Source organism: Cyprinodon tularosa, unplaced genomic scaffold (assembly GCF_016077235.1).
Source record: "Cyprinodon tularosa strain WSP-4 unplaced genomic scaffold, ASM1607723v1 ctg611, whole genome shotgun sequence".
NCBI classification, from domain to species: Eukaryota; Metazoa; Chordata; class Actinopteri; order Cyprinodontiformes; family Cyprinodontidae; genus Cyprinodon; species Cyprinodon tularosa.
Window position 1 is genome coordinate 284,918 of NW_024039354.1, and position 18,060 is coordinate 302,977.

General features: G+C 38.8%; 1 protein-coding gene across 2 annotated transcripts in view; it reads left to right on the top strand.

Moving 5' to 3' along the window:
• prickle1b (prickle homolog 1b) overlaps positions 1-16,135 on the top strand; it is a 33,790-nt gene extending 17,655 nt beyond the window's left edge. For both annotated transcript variants that reach the window (XM_038307506.1, XM_038307505.1), the window contains exons 2-8: positions 4,967-5,167; positions 5,819-5,932; positions 10,623-10,760; positions 12,664-12,867; positions 12,959-13,145; positions 13,489-14,487; positions 14,581-16,135. In XM_038307506.1, the coding sequence (XP_038163434.1) occupies positions 4,979-5,167; positions 5,819-5,932; positions 10,623-10,760; positions 12,664-12,867; positions 12,959-13,145; positions 13,489-14,487; positions 14,581-15,536 (2,787 nt within the window). In that variant the 5' untranslated portion in view covers positions 4,967-4,978 and the 3' untranslated portion in view covers positions 15,537-16,135. The remainder of the gene's footprint in view (positions 1-4,966; positions 5,168-5,818; positions 5,933-10,622; positions 10,761-12,663; positions 12,868-12,958; positions 13,146-13,488; positions 14,488-14,580) is intronic.
• The last annotated feature ends 1,925 nt before the right edge of the window (positions 16,136-18,060 follow it).

Consider the following 18,060-nt stretch of genomic DNA (forward strand, 5'->3'; position numbering starts at 1 on the left):
AATGACGCAAGTGTTCTAGTTCAAGCCGGGCCGTGAACCTCCTGACACCCCATTTGGTCATTAATATAACCCTCTTAAGCTGTCTAAATGAATTAACTTCATATTTAAACTTCACTGAGCAATAGTTTTCCTCAAGACAATCCCATCACATTTAGACAATGTAGATTTGTTCTTTGAATAATATACTGAATAATCAGACCCAATGGTCATCATGTATACACTGGAGCATGTATACTGATACTATGAGTACTCACTCAGACATGCACATATTTTGCACTTCAGCACAGCTACCCTCTTGTGGAAATGAGTAAAGTCGCACTTGCAGACATCCTCAAAGAGCTTTCTTTTTTCCCTTTTTTAACCTGGTTTTTATTTAGTCTCGTCACATGAGAGCTGACTGTTTCTCTTCAGTTTAGAGCTAGTTTTGATACGGAATTAGTGCTGACTGCTATTACGAGGTTAAAAGCAGTATGTCTAACATTAATTTTAAATGTTTATAATATCTTCAAATTGTTTTCAGGAACAGAATTAAACTTGTGGATATGTGGCATAATTATAGGAAACATAGAAAAATAGCCATTTGCAACTAAGACAAATCTTCACTTGAAGACAGGGTTGTTTAATAGGTGTTTATGTTGTTTTTTTTATTTTTTTTTATCTCCTTTTATTTTTTATCTCCTTTTATTTCGCAGCTACTTTTTGTCTTTGGTAAACGGTTTTACATTTTCCGGCTATATCCTACAGAATGTAAGAAAAGCTAATAGTTGCTGTTGTTTTATAAGAAAAATTAGATTTTTTTTCATAATAGTTTTTTTGTGTGGAATTTGCCAAAACAGCTGTTGCTATGGTGTTATCTTAATATTGATCTCCTTTTTACCAAACGTTTCTTATAAGGCGGGGAAAGTTTGTTCAAGCTTAGATTTATGTTTTCCAGTTAACGGCATATAAATACATATAATTAGGTAGTATTTATTTGCATTCAATTAGTTTTGAGGCATCCTACATGAAAAAGAGAATATGATATACTTTGCTAGTAGTTACAGTTAAGATGGAGATTACATCTGGTCTGTGTTCACTCAGAACTAATGTTGTAACTCTAAATGAAAAGAAAAAGGAACAAGAACTTTAACTTCTAACATTCTTTTTTGCTACATCTTCACTGATACCCATGTCTTGAAAAGGAATACCTTTTTGTTTGTGTATTTCAACAAAGACAGCCATTGTGTAATTGCCAAGTGGTGACATGGTGAAATGTGAGTTGCTGTGTATATTGGCTCAGGAACCTGCAGTCATCTTTTTTCCGTTGCTTGCGGGATGAGAGGCGGGAGAGCTGAAGGGCAGAAGCAGGTAGTGAGCCTGATGAATGAAGGCGCATCAGCTTAAGTTTGGTCATAGTAAAATAATGAGGGACTTTATGGGGCATTGATTTAAAGATCCTTGTAATTATCCAGAATGGAAAGCACAAGAGAGTCAGTCGTAATGACTCAAATAACAATCTAAAAAAAATATTTAGCATCAGATTTTTTTTCTTCTACCTTTCACAATTATTGTCACTTTTGGCAAAGATTTGAGATGAATTGTAACGATTGGAACTCTAACTCTACGGAGCCAATCTTTGTATTCGATCTCCAACGGTGAGCTTTGAAAAAGTTTTTTTTTAGATAAATGAAGCCATATTTTTTTGGAACATTATTTTGATGAAATGCATGTAACCTCAAAGACTGCATATTTTCATTTTTTCATAGTTTGAAAACATCATGATGTTCCTCTGGCCTTTTAATGAGAAAAAAAAAGTCCCTTTGATGAGATTTTAAAGATGACTTCCCTGCATTAATGATTTTTCTCCTTAGAAGTGAACCATATCTTAGTATAGACCTTTTCCTTTTATTAACCGTTTACTTATCCAGCTTTTATTTCCTATTGTGTGATTAAATTCAATATTGATATTAAAGCTTAGACTTTAGTTTCAAGAGTCAGATTATATAATGTAAACTGTTTTTACCTTAACCAAAGGTGGGAGTGATTTTCAAGAAGGATGTGTTATAACAGTAAGTAATTACATATATTTTATCCAAACTCTTTTCTTCATCTAATCTATTCATTTATTGATCTTAACTGGGTAAAATGAGAAGATACAGGACAACCATGGCGAAAATCCTCTGCTTGATAAGATTATCTATCTCACTAGAACAGATTAGCCGCCAAGGAACAAAGCAATGGTCAGATTCCTTTTTTTTCCCTGTGATAAGAGGTGCAGGTTTGCTTTTAACTGCAGCTCTAATCTCTAAATTCTACGTTCTGTAGCCTTGTATGCTAATTGAAGGAATGCCTTTATGCCTCAAGTCTTGTTCCTGGGGTTTTACTACATGGTGTGATGTTGGAAGCCTGGAGGGTAACATAAGTATGGAGAACAGTAGTTCATTAAAAAGAATGCCGTAATTATTTGTGGTTAAGGTGTGTTTGTCCCCTTTTATTTACACTTGGTCATTTATCCCAAGTGACTCAAAGGTGAGGAATTTCAGAAGAGATTTGACACCAATAATTATAGTTCAATAAAAGACCCTAATGTGCTTCAAAGTGCTGTTCTTATGTAAAACATCTAATCTGCATACAGTTTTAAGTTGGGTGTGTGAAGTTTCTGTCTGCTTTATAGCTAAACAACAACTCATTCTAGTCTTTATTTGCATGTGAAAGACACAGAGCGTGGGTAGGGGCTACGGAGAAGTGGCCTTTTCGACACCTTTAGCACTTGTTATCAGGTTGAGAGGGATCTGGAGAACATAGCTGCTGTGAGATAAGGAGGCTACTGCTGATGGCGGAGGAGGGGGAGGCAGATGGGGTACGGCTAGAAGGGTCTCCAATCACTTGCCGGTCCAACCGTTATCAGCTCATAAAAGCTGATAACAAAGGCTGTTTGCAATGCTCCTGAAAGTAGATTCCTGCAGCAGTATGAGTGCATGTTGTAGCTGAGTGGCTTTCTATTCAGACTATAGGGTTCTTGGTTAAGACAAAGTGTTGTATGCTGATGAAGATTCTCAGTCATCCAGGTCATAGTCATTCTGTAAAAGTTCATCATAGACAGGTTTCAGGTATTACAGGCCAACAATGGAACCAAACGACCCGCTCATCGGTTCAATTTGCATGGTTCCAAGCAATACAAGGCCTTGTCCATATAAAGCCTCAACTCACTGCTGACCTAGACATTTGAATTGAGAAAGCTTCCTGGAGAGGGAGCGAAACGTCTTCAAACCTTGAAATCCAAGTCCAGTGGATTGTTTTTTCTAAACTTTTACAGAACAAAGTGTTGTATTTCCTGTCAGACTCTACGCACTAAACATCTGTATATTATTAGCATATTTCAATGCAACGGCTTGTCTGATGAGCTCTTTAGTTGACAGAATCCCTGGTTTTGTCTTACTTTGCTTGAGCTCATTTAAATCTGTATACTTTTTCTCAGAGTTTCTAATCTGTGGTAGGTAGTCCTAATAAAATTAGATAAATGTTCTTTTTTTATTACAAAAGAAATAAAATTTTCGTAACTTTTATTCAAACTATAAGGCTCTGTTTTTAAACAGCTAAATAGTGCATTATCTGTCCGTTCCTATTTTCATTCTATAAGGTCAAAATAAAAGATGCCTTCAAATATTGTTTATTACTGTTGATCATAGGAGATGTAAAACTCTCATTGATCTAAAACTCTTCATTGTTTTGCATATGGATTATCTGTAGGCAGCTATTAGATTATTTAAATTTAGCAATATGTGTATAAAATATCTATTTATTTTTGAAGGCACTATTCCTAAATACCCATTTATATTTTTTAGGGCTAATTAATTGAAATAATTGTCAACTAATTTAGTAACTGGTTAATTGTTAAATGGAGTATAGAGGCTGTAAAACCTATAGAGGCCTTTAGTTGACAGAGCAAGTAATTATACCAAAATTATAAAATTGTTTCTATTTAAGTAAAAAAAATAGATATATTTTCATCTGTCAATATGGGCTATCTAGAACTCCTCAAGTGGAAAAGTTTAAGTTTCATCTAGTTTAATTTTGTAAAAAATCTTCTTTAAGGAACCTTTTTTATCCAATTATTAATTGAATAAACAAAAACAAAAAACAAAATCAGTAGATTAATCGATTTGCAAAATAATCCTTAGTTGCAGCCCTAATATCTATTGCTTTTCATTGTTAAAACGTGTCATCTGCAAATGTATCACACACCCTTAAGGAATGGTGGCCACAGTGCAGCACCCAGAGATTATTAGTGGGGCTCCTGGGGGACCCTGAGTGGCAATGAACAGGATAAAAATCTGAGAATATGAGAGAGAAAATAAGAAGGCTGTTATGCTCTCACTTTTTAAACTAAATGAAAAAATCAATATGATTCCATCTAGTCTTAAGTGACTGATCCAGTTATAATCCAAGTGGCCATCTCTGCTGTGTGCCCCCACAAATGTTATTCTTTTATTTGACCTGTGAACTGAATCGGTGTTAAATTGGTGAGAAATGTTTTTACTTCACTGTTTTCTCTCTGCTCTTCCAATATTGTTTTATTTTGAAGCGAGTATGTGAAACTCCCACCACACCACTGGGGTAGATGTAATTATATTGTTGAGAGACTTAAAGAAACAATGGGAAAATTGACTGATTGTTAGCAATTGCAAACAATAATTGTGAGAAATTTAGTAACAGCGATATTCCAGACAGAAAAATGATGAAATTGTAAACGCAGGCCTTTTTGTATAATTAGATAAAAACATGGAAAGGAAGAAAATATTTTATCTTTACTCATATCTTTTGACAAGCCTCTGGAGCAGTGGGAGATTTGCCCAAGAAACACACCATCACAGGTTTAAATGACATCACAGGTTGCTCTGATGTCAACCCAGATGTTTAAATTTCTATTACAAATGTTGAAATTTGTAAAAAATGAATGCTCAATCCGTTCATTTTGTCTCCACAGAACCTGAGTGTGATGAACCTTGATCGAAGCGACAGGAGGGAACGTCCATCACCCCGTGGGTCAGACATGGAGGCTCGTTCGGGGGGAAAGATGGGGAAGATGACGTCTGTGGTATTCCAGAGGAGCTCTACCTCAGACGACGACTCTGGCTGTGTGCTGGAGGAGTATGCCTGGGTGCCACCCGGACTCAGGCCTGAACAGGTAAAGCCTTCCTTCCAAAGTGATTCACTTTGACCGTTTAGAGAGCTTTACGTATAATCTACGTCTTTCATTGTGTCTTTAAGATTACCCATCTAATTTCAGCAAAAGATAACTTGCTGACAAAAGCCTAAGAAACCAACACACGTAATGGGAGTTTAATTGTGTGAAATCGTTTGCGATAAGCAGGAGGTTTAGTTCAAGTAAGAGATTTTTTTTGTGCAGGCATGCCCTGACTGAGCATCTGCTCATCCTCATTTAACTGTGTGTATCCAGCATAAAGACTTTCAGTTCAACCTTTAGTCAGAAAATAATTTGCCATGTGTTTTTTTCCCCTCCATGGACATGAAAGCACCTTTTTGCTCTGGCTTCCGTTCCTCCTGTCAAGGGAAATTAACCGAGGCAAACATTAACATTTACAATCCCTCGCTGTCTGCTTGTGTGTGAAGAGATTTCACAGTCAGGCGCCTGTGACTAGATATAGATTGACATGTTTGGCCCATAGAGTCACAAAAGAAAGACACACACTGATACGCCCGGATGACAGCAAAAGACCTTCCTATCTTTATTGCCTTTAAGCAGCCCGACAAATGAGTTATTGAATGGCCTGACAAAGGTTCAGATCTGCTCATGCACGCGTCTCTCCTTCTTCAGGTCCAGATGTATTTCGCCTGTCTACCCGAAGACAAGGTGCCGTACGTCAACAGCCCGGGAGAGAAGCACAGGATCAGACAGCTCCTCTACCAGCTGCCACCGCATGACAATGAGGTAGAAAAACTCTGTGATCAGAGTATGAACAGAAAAACAAGATCTACAAAATAAGATGGAGATTATCAGTGTAGAAAACTAGATTTTGCTTTTAAATAGATACATAGATATCTAACTAAATAAGCAATCTGTAAAACCATGGTTTATAGTGCTTTATTTGTTTTTACACATCTTTCAGGAAAGGGCTCTAGTTTTGTTGGCAGATAGCTTAAAACTGCATGTATGAATTATTCTTAATACTTTAGAATATGATAACATCTAGTTTTTGTCAGGTTTGTGTGGAGGTTGTTTAGGACCCAATGCAGAGATAAGGAGGCAGAAATGATTTGGCAGATTTAATGGAAAACCCAAAGGCAGCTGAGGCTAAACTAAAAAAAAAAAAAAAATCAAATATACAGAAAATCAAAGAACCAGAAGATGCCAGGGAGCACTTCACACAGGGAGCCAAGTAACAACAAAGCAGCAAACCAACAAGCAACCAGCAACTGCAGAGTAGATGTATATAAGAGGAACAGAACAAAGAATGGGCTAATGAGCTAATATGGAGCAGGTGTGAATAGAACTAACTAGAAGGGAGCCAAGGGGGAAGGAAACAGGAACAAGGGGGCAACAGAGTGTAACTTAAGAAATACAAAACTGCATAAATATAACACAAAAAAGAAACCAATGAACAAGAAAACATAGAATAACAAATCAAAGTGGAACTGAAAACTTTAAAAAGAAGCTCAATCAGAAATAAACAAGGGGAGAACCCTAATTTTTTTTTGATATTTCAATCAAACCAAGATCAGATGTTATATAAATTAATTACAAAAAGGGATACATTTAAGCATTTTTCTGCTCATTTTGACTGATATGCCTTAAAACAAAATTGGATTCACAGAAAAGGTAAAAATGTATGACCTAAATGTTATGAGCTAATAAATCATGCGAATAGCAAGAGATTTGTTGACCCTGTTACCAGTGTAAGGCATAAAAAGTTTTGCTAAAGAAGCTGGAATTTATGAATATTTGTGGGAATGAAGTGGGAGGAAAAAGTGCAGAAGAAAAGTGCTGGGAATATTCAGAATATTTAGTGTATCCAAATTTTAAGATTACCTCACTAGAATAACCAATGATTACATCTTTAACTTAAACAAACAATTCAAGTTCAGTTCAAATAAAGTAACCTTAACTAAACCTTAATTTATCTTAACTTAATTCAACTCAAATCCAGCCTATTTTATTCAAGCCTTATTTTGTTTGGTGCTGCAACAAATCTGTAGCTATATTTTTTTAATGAAACCAGAAGCTGCATTCCTGTCAAAAATGCACACAAAACTATGCAATATTCTTCTAAATTCAAAGATGTTAAGTTTCAAGGTTGAGGGTCTCCAAATACTTCCCTACCCAGTCTATTAATAAACACTAAACTTATATCCAAACATCTTGGCTACAGCTGGATGTTTGCAAGGTCCTGGGAACTTAGGTTGGCAGATAAATTACAACTTAACAGAATTGGGAAATGTGGAGTCAACAAGTCCTCTCCATGTCTTGTATTTAATCTACCCAGCCAATTAACCAGGTGAGTCCAATCTGCACAGGTTAATTCACGATGAAGATTGGACTCACCTGCTTCAGTGGCTGTGTAGAACAAATACATGACATGTAGATAACTTGTTGACTCCACATTTCCCATGTCTGCAACCTACATGTGGTTGAGCAGACAATACCAGTTCTTTCTAAAAAGAAACCTAAAACAATAGCTGCATTCCTTCAAACCCAACAAAACATAAATGTGTGATAGTATAGCAAACAACTATCTCTTCTGTTGTCTCTATTTATGATGTGTAAACCAGCTCCTCTTTCACATGTACAACACTGTAATTTACATTATGTGATATGGTGGAGGGCTATCACCAGATAGACAGTGGTGGTCTGTGTGTACACATATGGGAAATATACAATAGGTACACTTATCGCACAGGCAGTGTTTGACTGAGCATTTTTTATTATGTCTGATGGCAGGGGGAAACAAAATGAGGCTGAGTCGCTGTGGTTAGGAGGGATAAGAAGTCTTTCTGTGTGTGCGTGGAGTTGAAAAGAGAAAGAGACAGAAAACATCGCTGACTGATGTTTAGAGATCATCTGAGCTGGTTGTTAGGACAGCCCTAGTCTTTTATCTGAGCCCTCAACCTTTTCTCTAAATACCGAGGAAGTGTTTGTATATTGCTTATGCCATCCTTTCAAAGTAGCCTTGGGCAGATAATTGGCTTTAATCAAACTCTTTCTTTAACCATATTTGGACTTTTTAGAATTGCGTTATCCAAGCATGCAAAGAGAGATGAAAGCAGTGCTATAATTTAAGCTAGTTTATCTTTTGCTTTCCACTTAAAAGCAGACAGTGTTTAAGGTAACGGTATGAATATCCTTTAACTTTTAAACAGTGTCGCCTTGCAACATCAACCCTCACCATAATCTATTGTTTTTTTTTTGTTTTTTTTTCTAAATTAGACCATTAGTAAGTCGTGCATAGTAATAGGATGGACATATGTTTTTCATTTCTTTTTTATTATTTGTTACAAACAAAATAAACTCTACTGGATGTTTATTTTTCATTTCTTTCACTCTGATTCCCCTGTGAAAAATCCCAACTGGCTAATTTGTAAATAGTAATTTAATCTTGAATAAAGCCAGATTCCTCGTGGCTGAGATAAAGCTTGGTCAAGATGAAGAAAGGAAGAGAAAAAAAACATGATCCCAAGCTTTGAACATCTCCCAGAGTACTGTTTATTTTATCATCTACAGAGACAGAGCTTATATGCAACTGTAAACTGACTGGGCAAGGAGAACATTAGCAAGATAACAACCAAGAGGCTTATGGTAAATCTTGAGGCTTTCTAAACCTGGACTTCATGAAAGAGTGGCCAGAAACGAAGAGAAAAAAAAACATAAAAGGTCCCATTTAAAGTTTGTAAGAAGCTATGTAGGGAACACAAGTTAAAACTTTTTGATCATGTTGCGATTTTTGTCCTAACTAGGGACTGGAAAGCTGATCACCATGATTGATTTTTTGTGATATGGAAATGTTAACACATATGACAGAAAACATTAATTGAACATCACTCTAAATACACTATTCTCACTTTGAAGTATGATACACATTGCAAAAAATAGAAATCTAAATAAATATTTTTTCTCAAAATAAGTGCCTTATTTCTTTAATTTAAATTTAAAATAAGTGCAGTGTCTTATTTAAAGTGCATGTAATCTAAATATTGTATTTTAAGAGTAAAAATACTAATTCCATTGGCAAATCATCTTGTTTACCTACTCAAAAAAGGGTAAATACACTTATTTAAAGGTATAGTGGAGGGTTTACGCGAATATTTGAAAAGACCTGCCCTCTGCAGTTTGAAAAAACAAATGCACATGCACAACGCTGTGCTCACTCCCAAGAGGGAACGCCTATTAAACACGTGCAAGAGCACGCTCTGTTTAAAAGTTTCTGTTTGCGTTGCGCACAAGCTTACTTTCTAATAGAAGATTTGCAATTTTTCCACTATGTCAGACTCACCACCGGTAGTAAAAAGGAGTATGAGCACGTAGGACAGCATTACGTAAACATATCACCAGAATGATTGACAATTAGGAGGACCACTTATTTTGATGAACCACCTGGAAAAGGATCATCCTCCACTATACCTTTAAGAATTTTTTACTTATTTCCAGATGGTTTTTGCAGTGCAAGGCAGAAACCAATTAGAGGTTATAAAAGGTACAAGACGAGGGGGGAAGTTTACTTACTAGCGGGACAATGAGTCTAAAGGGCTGGTTATACTCCCTCAGCAGTGTGTCGCAGTGAGCTTGTCTTAGGTATGACGCTGACATTGATTTATACTCATTATTGAAGCGTGGTCTGCGCTATGTTTATTCCACGCCACAACGCAAAAGGGGAAAATCACCAACTAGCTCTAGGTATAGAGACGGCAGAGGCGGTGAGAAAGTGGGGGCAAGTTTGTACGACAACGGAGGGACATGAGGGTGAAAAAGAGCAGGGATCCACGTACCAGGGTTCTTTCGCACCTCGCTCTTCTAGCTGGTCCATCTGCACAAGTCGTTTTCCACAATGGGGGTCATACAAACAAAACAAGCCGGTAAGGTACCAAACAGGAAATATGCATAGTGTAGAGCGGATGTAGAATTGACCAATCAGATGCCTCCTGTCTGCGGTCACCTACAGTTTGGGAGAGGTGCAGCAGAGTGTCTGCGGAGGGGGCGGGGACGTCTCTGCATTTACTGCGACACCTACGCAGATGACTTAGTTTCGAAGTATAAATCAGCCTTAAGCCAACAAACAGCATGTTTCAGATTCAGGTACATTCCTGTATGGCCAAGTCCAGACCTAAAATTATGAATCTGTGGCAAGATTTAAGAAATAGTTGATCATGCAAAATGGATCCAGACGGAATGAGCTTCAGTTCTTTGTTTAAGAAGAAAAGTTATTGTCTCTTTAATTAGATATCCAAAGCTGGTACACCTACAAAGTAAGATCTCATAGGGGCTCAATACAAACACGTAATTATATCACCAATTATATTATATACCCCATCACTTCAATCAGCAGATAAATACAAACTTAAAGTTGTTGAACTGTCAGTAACCAACCCTTTTTTTTTGCTTGTATTTCCATTATTTTTTCTTCCAACAGTTGCGCTACTGTCAGTCTTTAACAGAGGAGGAAAAGAGGGAGCTCCAAATGTTCAGCAACCAAAGGAAGAGGGAGGCACTAGGCAGAGGAACGCCAAAGATCCTCCCGAGAGCCCTGCAACACACCCGTTGTGAAAATGTATGCACCTCTCACACATACACACTTATATTACTGTGTACACATACACTGAGGTAAGATAACGGTCACAAATAAACCAACCGGAGGGTCTACAGCTATTTATATCATGTGCGCCAAATCCAGTATCCTATTCATTGCAGCCTGAAGGGCCGGTCCTGCCCAGCTAAAATAGCCGTTTTAATCACTGACATAAACTTCCTCATTAGGGCAGGAGAGGAAACAGGGAAATTGGAGGGCTCATGTTTAAGCTGAGCAGAGAGGCCAGTTCCTCATGAGAAGCTCAGCCAATTTCCTGCCAGCTATCTATAACCCAGCGTGAGAGAAAAAAGTGGCCAGATTAATTAGTCATTCTTGCACAGGTTTCTAAAATCCTGTTTTTATCCAAACAAGTCACAGTACGTAGCAAGTAATTCCATATTAAGTGCTGTAACTAGATCTTTTCAGTATTTGGAGCTAATTGCAAGACATCTTGGCATTTTGGAAATAGAGAAAAGTCAGGTTGAGCTCCGGACGCAATGCAACAACATTTGCAGACGTTTTAAACAGAAACGTTAAGTGCTGCTGATCATATTTCTGAAAAAAAAAAGCCTTCCTCTCATTTCACCCAACATAAATATTGGTGTTATGTGGCTTCCGATGCATTTGTCTCTGAAGAGTGAGTCAACCACATCCTCTTCCAGACGTCCTGGAGGGAGCAGATGAATCTAATCCCCCTCTCTGAACATTCAGATGCAGTCTGTCACCACTCAGGCACAGACGCTGAAATGGAGGGGATGCAAGGTCACACACATGCTCACAGGATTCCAGCGGACACATACACACACGTTGGACCGGACATGCACATATTTACGGCAGCTCTGCAAACATATGCTATTGTCAACCAAAGGGCATTTAATGGCAGCTCAAACCTCATTGCTTTGCTGGTCTTAGCCTTTAGGGATATGCAACACCACAGTTTTCAAGGACCCAGTCTGTCCAAACTGGTCATAATGGCTAACAGCTGGGCATGCAGTCCCATAGCAGCCTATGAATGCCTTATAAATATGCCTAGTTATATAAAGACTGTGTGTTCAGACAGGCTTTAATGATCTCTGTGGAGTCATGAGATCTTTTGTCAGAAGGCCAAGGCCGCTTTACAGATCAGAGGTGCTTTCCAATGAATTAGTGATGATTTCATGGTGAGCGCTCACTCCTAAAGATTTAGTACGCCTCAACATTATCTTTAGTTTCAGTACACTCCAGGTGTAATCACTTTTTATTGTGTTGTATGTAAAAATGAGAACTTATAAAGTGAGAAAAATAAGTATTTGAACGCTATTTTCCAAGTTCTCCCACTTCGTGGAGGAGTCTGAAATTATCATCGTAGGTGCATGTCAACTGCGAGTGACAAAAATCTAAATTTTTTAATTTTGTAATCATACATCGAAAAATCATACATTAAAAAATCATACCCACCCAATTCCTTCACAGTAGGGATGGTGTTCTTGGGATGGTACTCATTTTTTTTTTCTCCAAATAGTGGAATTATGACCAAAAATTTCTATTTTGGTCTCTCTTTCTATCATCCAAATCGTAATTGAGAAACTTAAGACAGGCCTTGACATGTGTTGGTTTAGGCAGCATCCAGATGCATTGACTCTAGCCACAGTTCATACTTTGTACAATGTGTTAATTAGTTTGTGAATTCACTATTTGATGAACATCTTCCTTCGAATTGGGCATGCTTGGATACTGTTCTCGATAAACGACCAGCTTCACTAGCAATAGTTTGTCACTAATCATACTTATTAGAGATTGTCTGGCTTAACATGGTCATAATTGCATTTTTTCCAATGAAAGTGAATTAACACTGTCAAAGTTGGTGGCTTTATCTCACAGATTACTTCCTGTTTGTTTCTGATAGTGTCGTGGAGGGATTAATGGAGGGGAGATGGCCATTTTTGCCTCCAGAGCTGGGCCAGGTCCCTGCTGGCACCCGGCCTGCTTTGCATGCTCCACATGCCAAGAGCTCCTGGTGGATCTCATCTACTTCTATCAAAATGGCAAAATCTTCTGCGGAAGACACCATGCTGAGCTCATGAAACCCCGCTGCTCCTCTTGTGATGAGGTAACCAACACAGCTGTTTTAATAGTAACCGACAACTGTAGTATGTAAAACTGATGCAAACTAACAACGGTTTCCAAATTTGCCGTCATAGATCATCTTTGCAGATGAATGCACTGAGGCGGAGGGACGTCACTGGCACATGAAGCACTTTGCCTGTTTTGAGTGCGGGACGATGCTGGGCGGACAGCGATACATCATGAAAAATGGACGTCCCTACTGCTGTGGGTGCTTTGAGTCCCTGTATGCAGAGTACTGTGAGGCCTGTGGGGAAAACATTGGTAAGTCATCACTAAAATCATGAGAAAAAACAAAGAATCTCTCTGTTTGCATACCAAACATCTAGTATGCATTTTTATTCAGCCCCCTGACACCGGGAAAAGAGAGAGTGGTGAGAGCAGTTAGGAGGGAAACTGCTCATTATTAAAGAAAATACAGATGTAACAAAAAAATATTATTTTTATTTATAAAAAGGAGAATAAAGGGCTATAATGTTAGAAAATTAGAAACAACTTTATGAAATATAAATATTGCTTTGAGATGTTATTTGCCATATCTACATTCTCAGTCAGGCGCTTGAAAACATGCTTACTGTATTGGGATTCTTGTTTTTCCTTTCTATAGGCGTTGACCATGCCCAGATGACCTATGAGGGTGTTCACTGGCACGCCACCGACCAATGCTTTTGTTGTGCCCAATGTAAGACGTCCTTGCTGGGTTGTCCCTTCTTACCCAAGCAAGGTCGCATCTATTGCTCAAAGGCCTGCAGCCAAGGTGAAGATGTACATGCCTCGGACTCATCAGATTCTGCTTTCCAGTCGGCCCGTTCTCGGGAGTCCCGCCGGAGCATTCGCATGGGGAAGAGCAGTAGGCCTGCTGAAGAGTGGAGACAGTCACAGCTATTTAACCCTCCTGCTACAGTTGCGCCTTATGAGCAAGGTTTTGCGGAGGGACAGGGCAATAGAGATGCTGATGGCGACATTGATATAGTGGGGAGTAAGCTAACCCATCTTGGTCTTGAGGAGGAGAGGTTCTGGAGGGAGCGGGAGGAGCAGGAAGCTGCCGGAGAGGAGGATCCGGAGGAGTGGGCTCAGCATGACGACTATATGACTCAGCTTCTGCTTAAGTTTGGTGACCGTGGTATGCTGCACCAACTCCAACCTCAATCCCTAAAATCACCAAGCCCCAACAGTGACTCAACAAGGCTAATAGGTGTGTCGGATCCATGGCTGAAGTCTGATTCTACATCTGTGGGCCTTAACCCCTCCTCTCCCACCCCTACCAGTCCCACTCAGAGCCAGACTTCTGATCAATCTCGAGCTAACAGCCTCAGTCCAGGCTTGATGGACAAGAAACATCTACCGGAGATGTACTGGGCCCAGTCGCAAGATGGCCTCGGTGACTCTGCTTATGGGAGTCATCCAGGTCCTGCAAGTGCAAGAAAGATCCAAGAGCTGGAACTTGACCAAGATCAGGAGCAGTCTGGAATAGGTAAACAGGCTTTTTGGCCAGACACAAGACAGTGGTATGAAGACTCCCTAGAATGTATCGCTGATGAGTTGAGGAAGGTTGAGAATGGTGTTGGAGACTCCATGGACTCCCTTGCTTTGTCAAACATCACTGGTATGTATGGTCCTTATTTCCTACATTAGGTTTTTCCACTATTTTAATGTATAAAAACACATTCCAACAGATATTCCTTGTTTACTCTACTAGGTGCTTCAGTGGATGGAGATGCACCCACAGTCTACAATCTTCATGCAGTTCAGGATTCCTCTCTGACAGAGTGCGAGAACATGAGCAACATGGGAACCTTTAATTCATCCCATATTCACCACAGTGCCAACTCCCTTAGTCTCAACATTGAAAAGAGAGTTGAAGAAGCAGAAAATTCAGTGGCCCTTGGAATGAGGGTGGTCCCTCCTGTAGGCCTTCACTCAATTTCTCCACATTCAGAGGGCCTTCCCGCATCCTTTGTTCAGGCTCCAGCTCTAAGGAGGAGCAAGTCGCATTCCAGGCCACCCCAGATGGTCAAGTTCTCAGAGGACACAGTGGACAATGGATACAATGATGGATATGAGGTCACAGTCATGAAACATCCCATGAGTGAGAAGCCACAGAGGAGAGCATGCTGCCCAGATGAGCTTGGCAGAGCAAGAAGCCACTCGACAAGCCAGCATGGCAGAAGCCGGCCCCAACACCACCGACAGGGCCGGCGCCACAGGAGTCGCAAGACCCGTTCGGACAACGCCCTTCACATGGTACCTGTGGAGAGAGCTCAAAGGCCATTTGAACATCAGCAGCAGGATATCGTAAACCCACAATATGGTGCGATGCATCTACAGCACCCTACACACATGCTGCCGCTATCCTACACTCAAACCCGATCTGACTATATGATCCGTAGTTCAAACCAGAAGGACTCACGGTTTGAACATTTCATGGGTCTCCACAGAGACGAGGACGAGTGGTGTTCCACTTGTTCCTCTTCATCATCGGACTCTGAGGAAGAGGGATATTTCCTCGGTCAACCAATACCCCAGCCTCGAGCGGTTGGGCGCTACTACACAGAAGACTACCCGACGAGGGTGACTGCCCTCACGGCCCTCAGCCATGGCTCACAGACTGGTCGGAGAAAAGGCCACAGCTCCAAAAACTGTATAATTTCTTAGCAAACCACCTTAAGGATGTCGGAAAGTGCACTAAACATGCAACATTGTAAAGATGTTAAGCTAGGTTTGTCATATTTTGTAAAGAGGCTATTGTTAAGTTGTTAAGACACATCTTACATGTATGCAAAACTGGCCAAATGCTCAACAGTTAGCCTATAGAATGTGTGTAACGAGTGGAAGTCTTGAAATGTTCACTTTGGCAACAGTATATAAGTGCATTTTCTGGAGGTTGACAATGGAAGTTGAACCTAGAAACTAACCGAAAAATTATTTAATGTTTAGCAAGACAAGAAAATTGTATATAATAAGTTAAAATTTCAGGACTGGTATTTTTATACTCATTTGGAAGTGTAAAAACTGTTTTGTTTGAGGTAGATGAGTATAAAAAAAGAAGAGAAACATGGTACAGCTTTATTCACAGAGAATGGTCTTGTTATTCCTGATTATTTGCACCACCTCCCACATTATTTACTCATATTCCGTATACAGAACTGGCAGAAACACACCCGTGTTTGGATCTGATCACCACCGTTGCCCTAAGATAACCAAACATATGCTTTATGATGTAAAAGCCTGTAATAAATTTTTTTTTTCTCCAATGCTTTGAGAATTTTCTATTTGAATCAAGTTTTATTGATGTCTTTTTCATGACTGACTTGAGCTTGGAGTAGAGACAGTTTCTAAAACCTTTACATGGACTTTTGTCTGGTTTCAGTGCAGCACCTTCACAATATTCCAGCAATGTTTTTCATCATTACATAGGTTTTTTTGACCATTTATCTTTCATCCATGGATTGTTTATGGTTTGAATGAAAAAAATATTCAGAGCTGGATAAAGACCCTTACATTAAGAAGTCACTAGTACCATATTTATTGGTGCTTTAGAAGACTATAAACATGTAATCAAAACATTTGACTAACTTTTAATCACCGAGGATACATATTGGATGGCTGCATGCCTTCTACATTTAGCCATTGTGCAGCCTTATTCCAACGTGTACTAAATTAATCTCTCTTCTCAAGCTACGTGCACATAACTTCTTCTCTATTTGCCTTCTTCAAAATGGGAACCAAAAGTAAACAAACTAATGTAATCTAGATGGGTACTGATGTTTAGAAGTCAGTAAATGGTTACAGGAAAACAGCTACCCAATTGCGCTTGTATCTGCAGTCAGAGAAAGGAAGGTTTGTATTTTTTTTCTTTTCAGGTGACCAGGCCAGCAATATTTAAAAGTGGAGGCCCTTGTGGTTTTGCCAGAGGGCCTATGAACATTTTAGGGAAAAAATAAACAAGAACTGCAAAAATTCAATAAAATGTTTTTTCCTAATTAAATATATTTTGGTTGTTTTTATTTATTATAGTAATTGATATCTTACAATATATCATATAGAAACAAAAAGCAACACATTAATTGAGGATTTTCCTCTTTCTAATTACATGTAAAACAGGATTATCCAACCTTGGCTAAAATGGCTCCCTATATGTTACTTCTTTAAAAGGTAGCCAAAGAAAAAAACTTAAAAAAAATACAACCTTGATTCAGTGCTGTGTATGTAACTGAGAAAGGTTTGATTTAATTTATGCTTCAACATTTTGTTGAACCATTTGTTATTCCATGAGAATTAAGATGCAATTGGAAACATATATTTGTAATCATTTTATGTCAAACAAATGCAACACAGGGTGACAGGAATGCACATGGCTGCAGGTCTTACACATTTAGCTATAGTGCAGCCTTATTCCAAAGGGTTCTAAATTAATCTCTTTTCTCAAAATTCTGCAAACAATAACTTATAACAATAAAAAAAAAAAGGTTTTTGGAGATATTTGCTGAGTTACTGAAAAAAGAAAACTGAGAAACTGCATTTACTGAAGCATTGAAGATTGAGCTGATGTGAATATTGTTTTATATAATATTGTCACTAATCATTCTGAAAAGGTTTTAACAGTTTAAATGGAGTCCTCCCATTGTAATTCAGCTGAATGGACTTAACTAAAAGAGGCGCAAACTTGTCTTTAAGGTGGCATAGTTGGTGGTGCCTGTCAGAGTGCAAACATGGAACATGAATTGAATTGAAATGGGTGTGGATCTCCTAGACAGGATTGTCTGGAGACACAAATCTGGGGAAAAACACTGGAAAATAAAAATACTGCTTTGAAGTTTCTAGTGAGCACTTTGTTTATTAATGGAATAAGTTTGGAACCACCTGGGCTCTTTCTAGAGCTGGTTAGGGGCCCTTAGAAGAGGTGACCAAGAACCTTCCGGAAGGACAACAATCCCTGCTGCCACCATTCAGGCCTGTACAGTAGTGTCCAGATGAAAGCCACTTTTAAATGTGTTTTTAGCTTGGTCTGGAAGTCCTTTAGACACCTTTTGACAAATTCCATGATCATTCTCTTATCTAAAACAATGATTTAACTCTGATGTGAATGCCAGGTGTCATTTTGGAGGAAACCAACCACCACTCATCACCAGGCTAATACCATGGGCAAAGTTGGTGCAAAGAGTTATGGGGATTATTA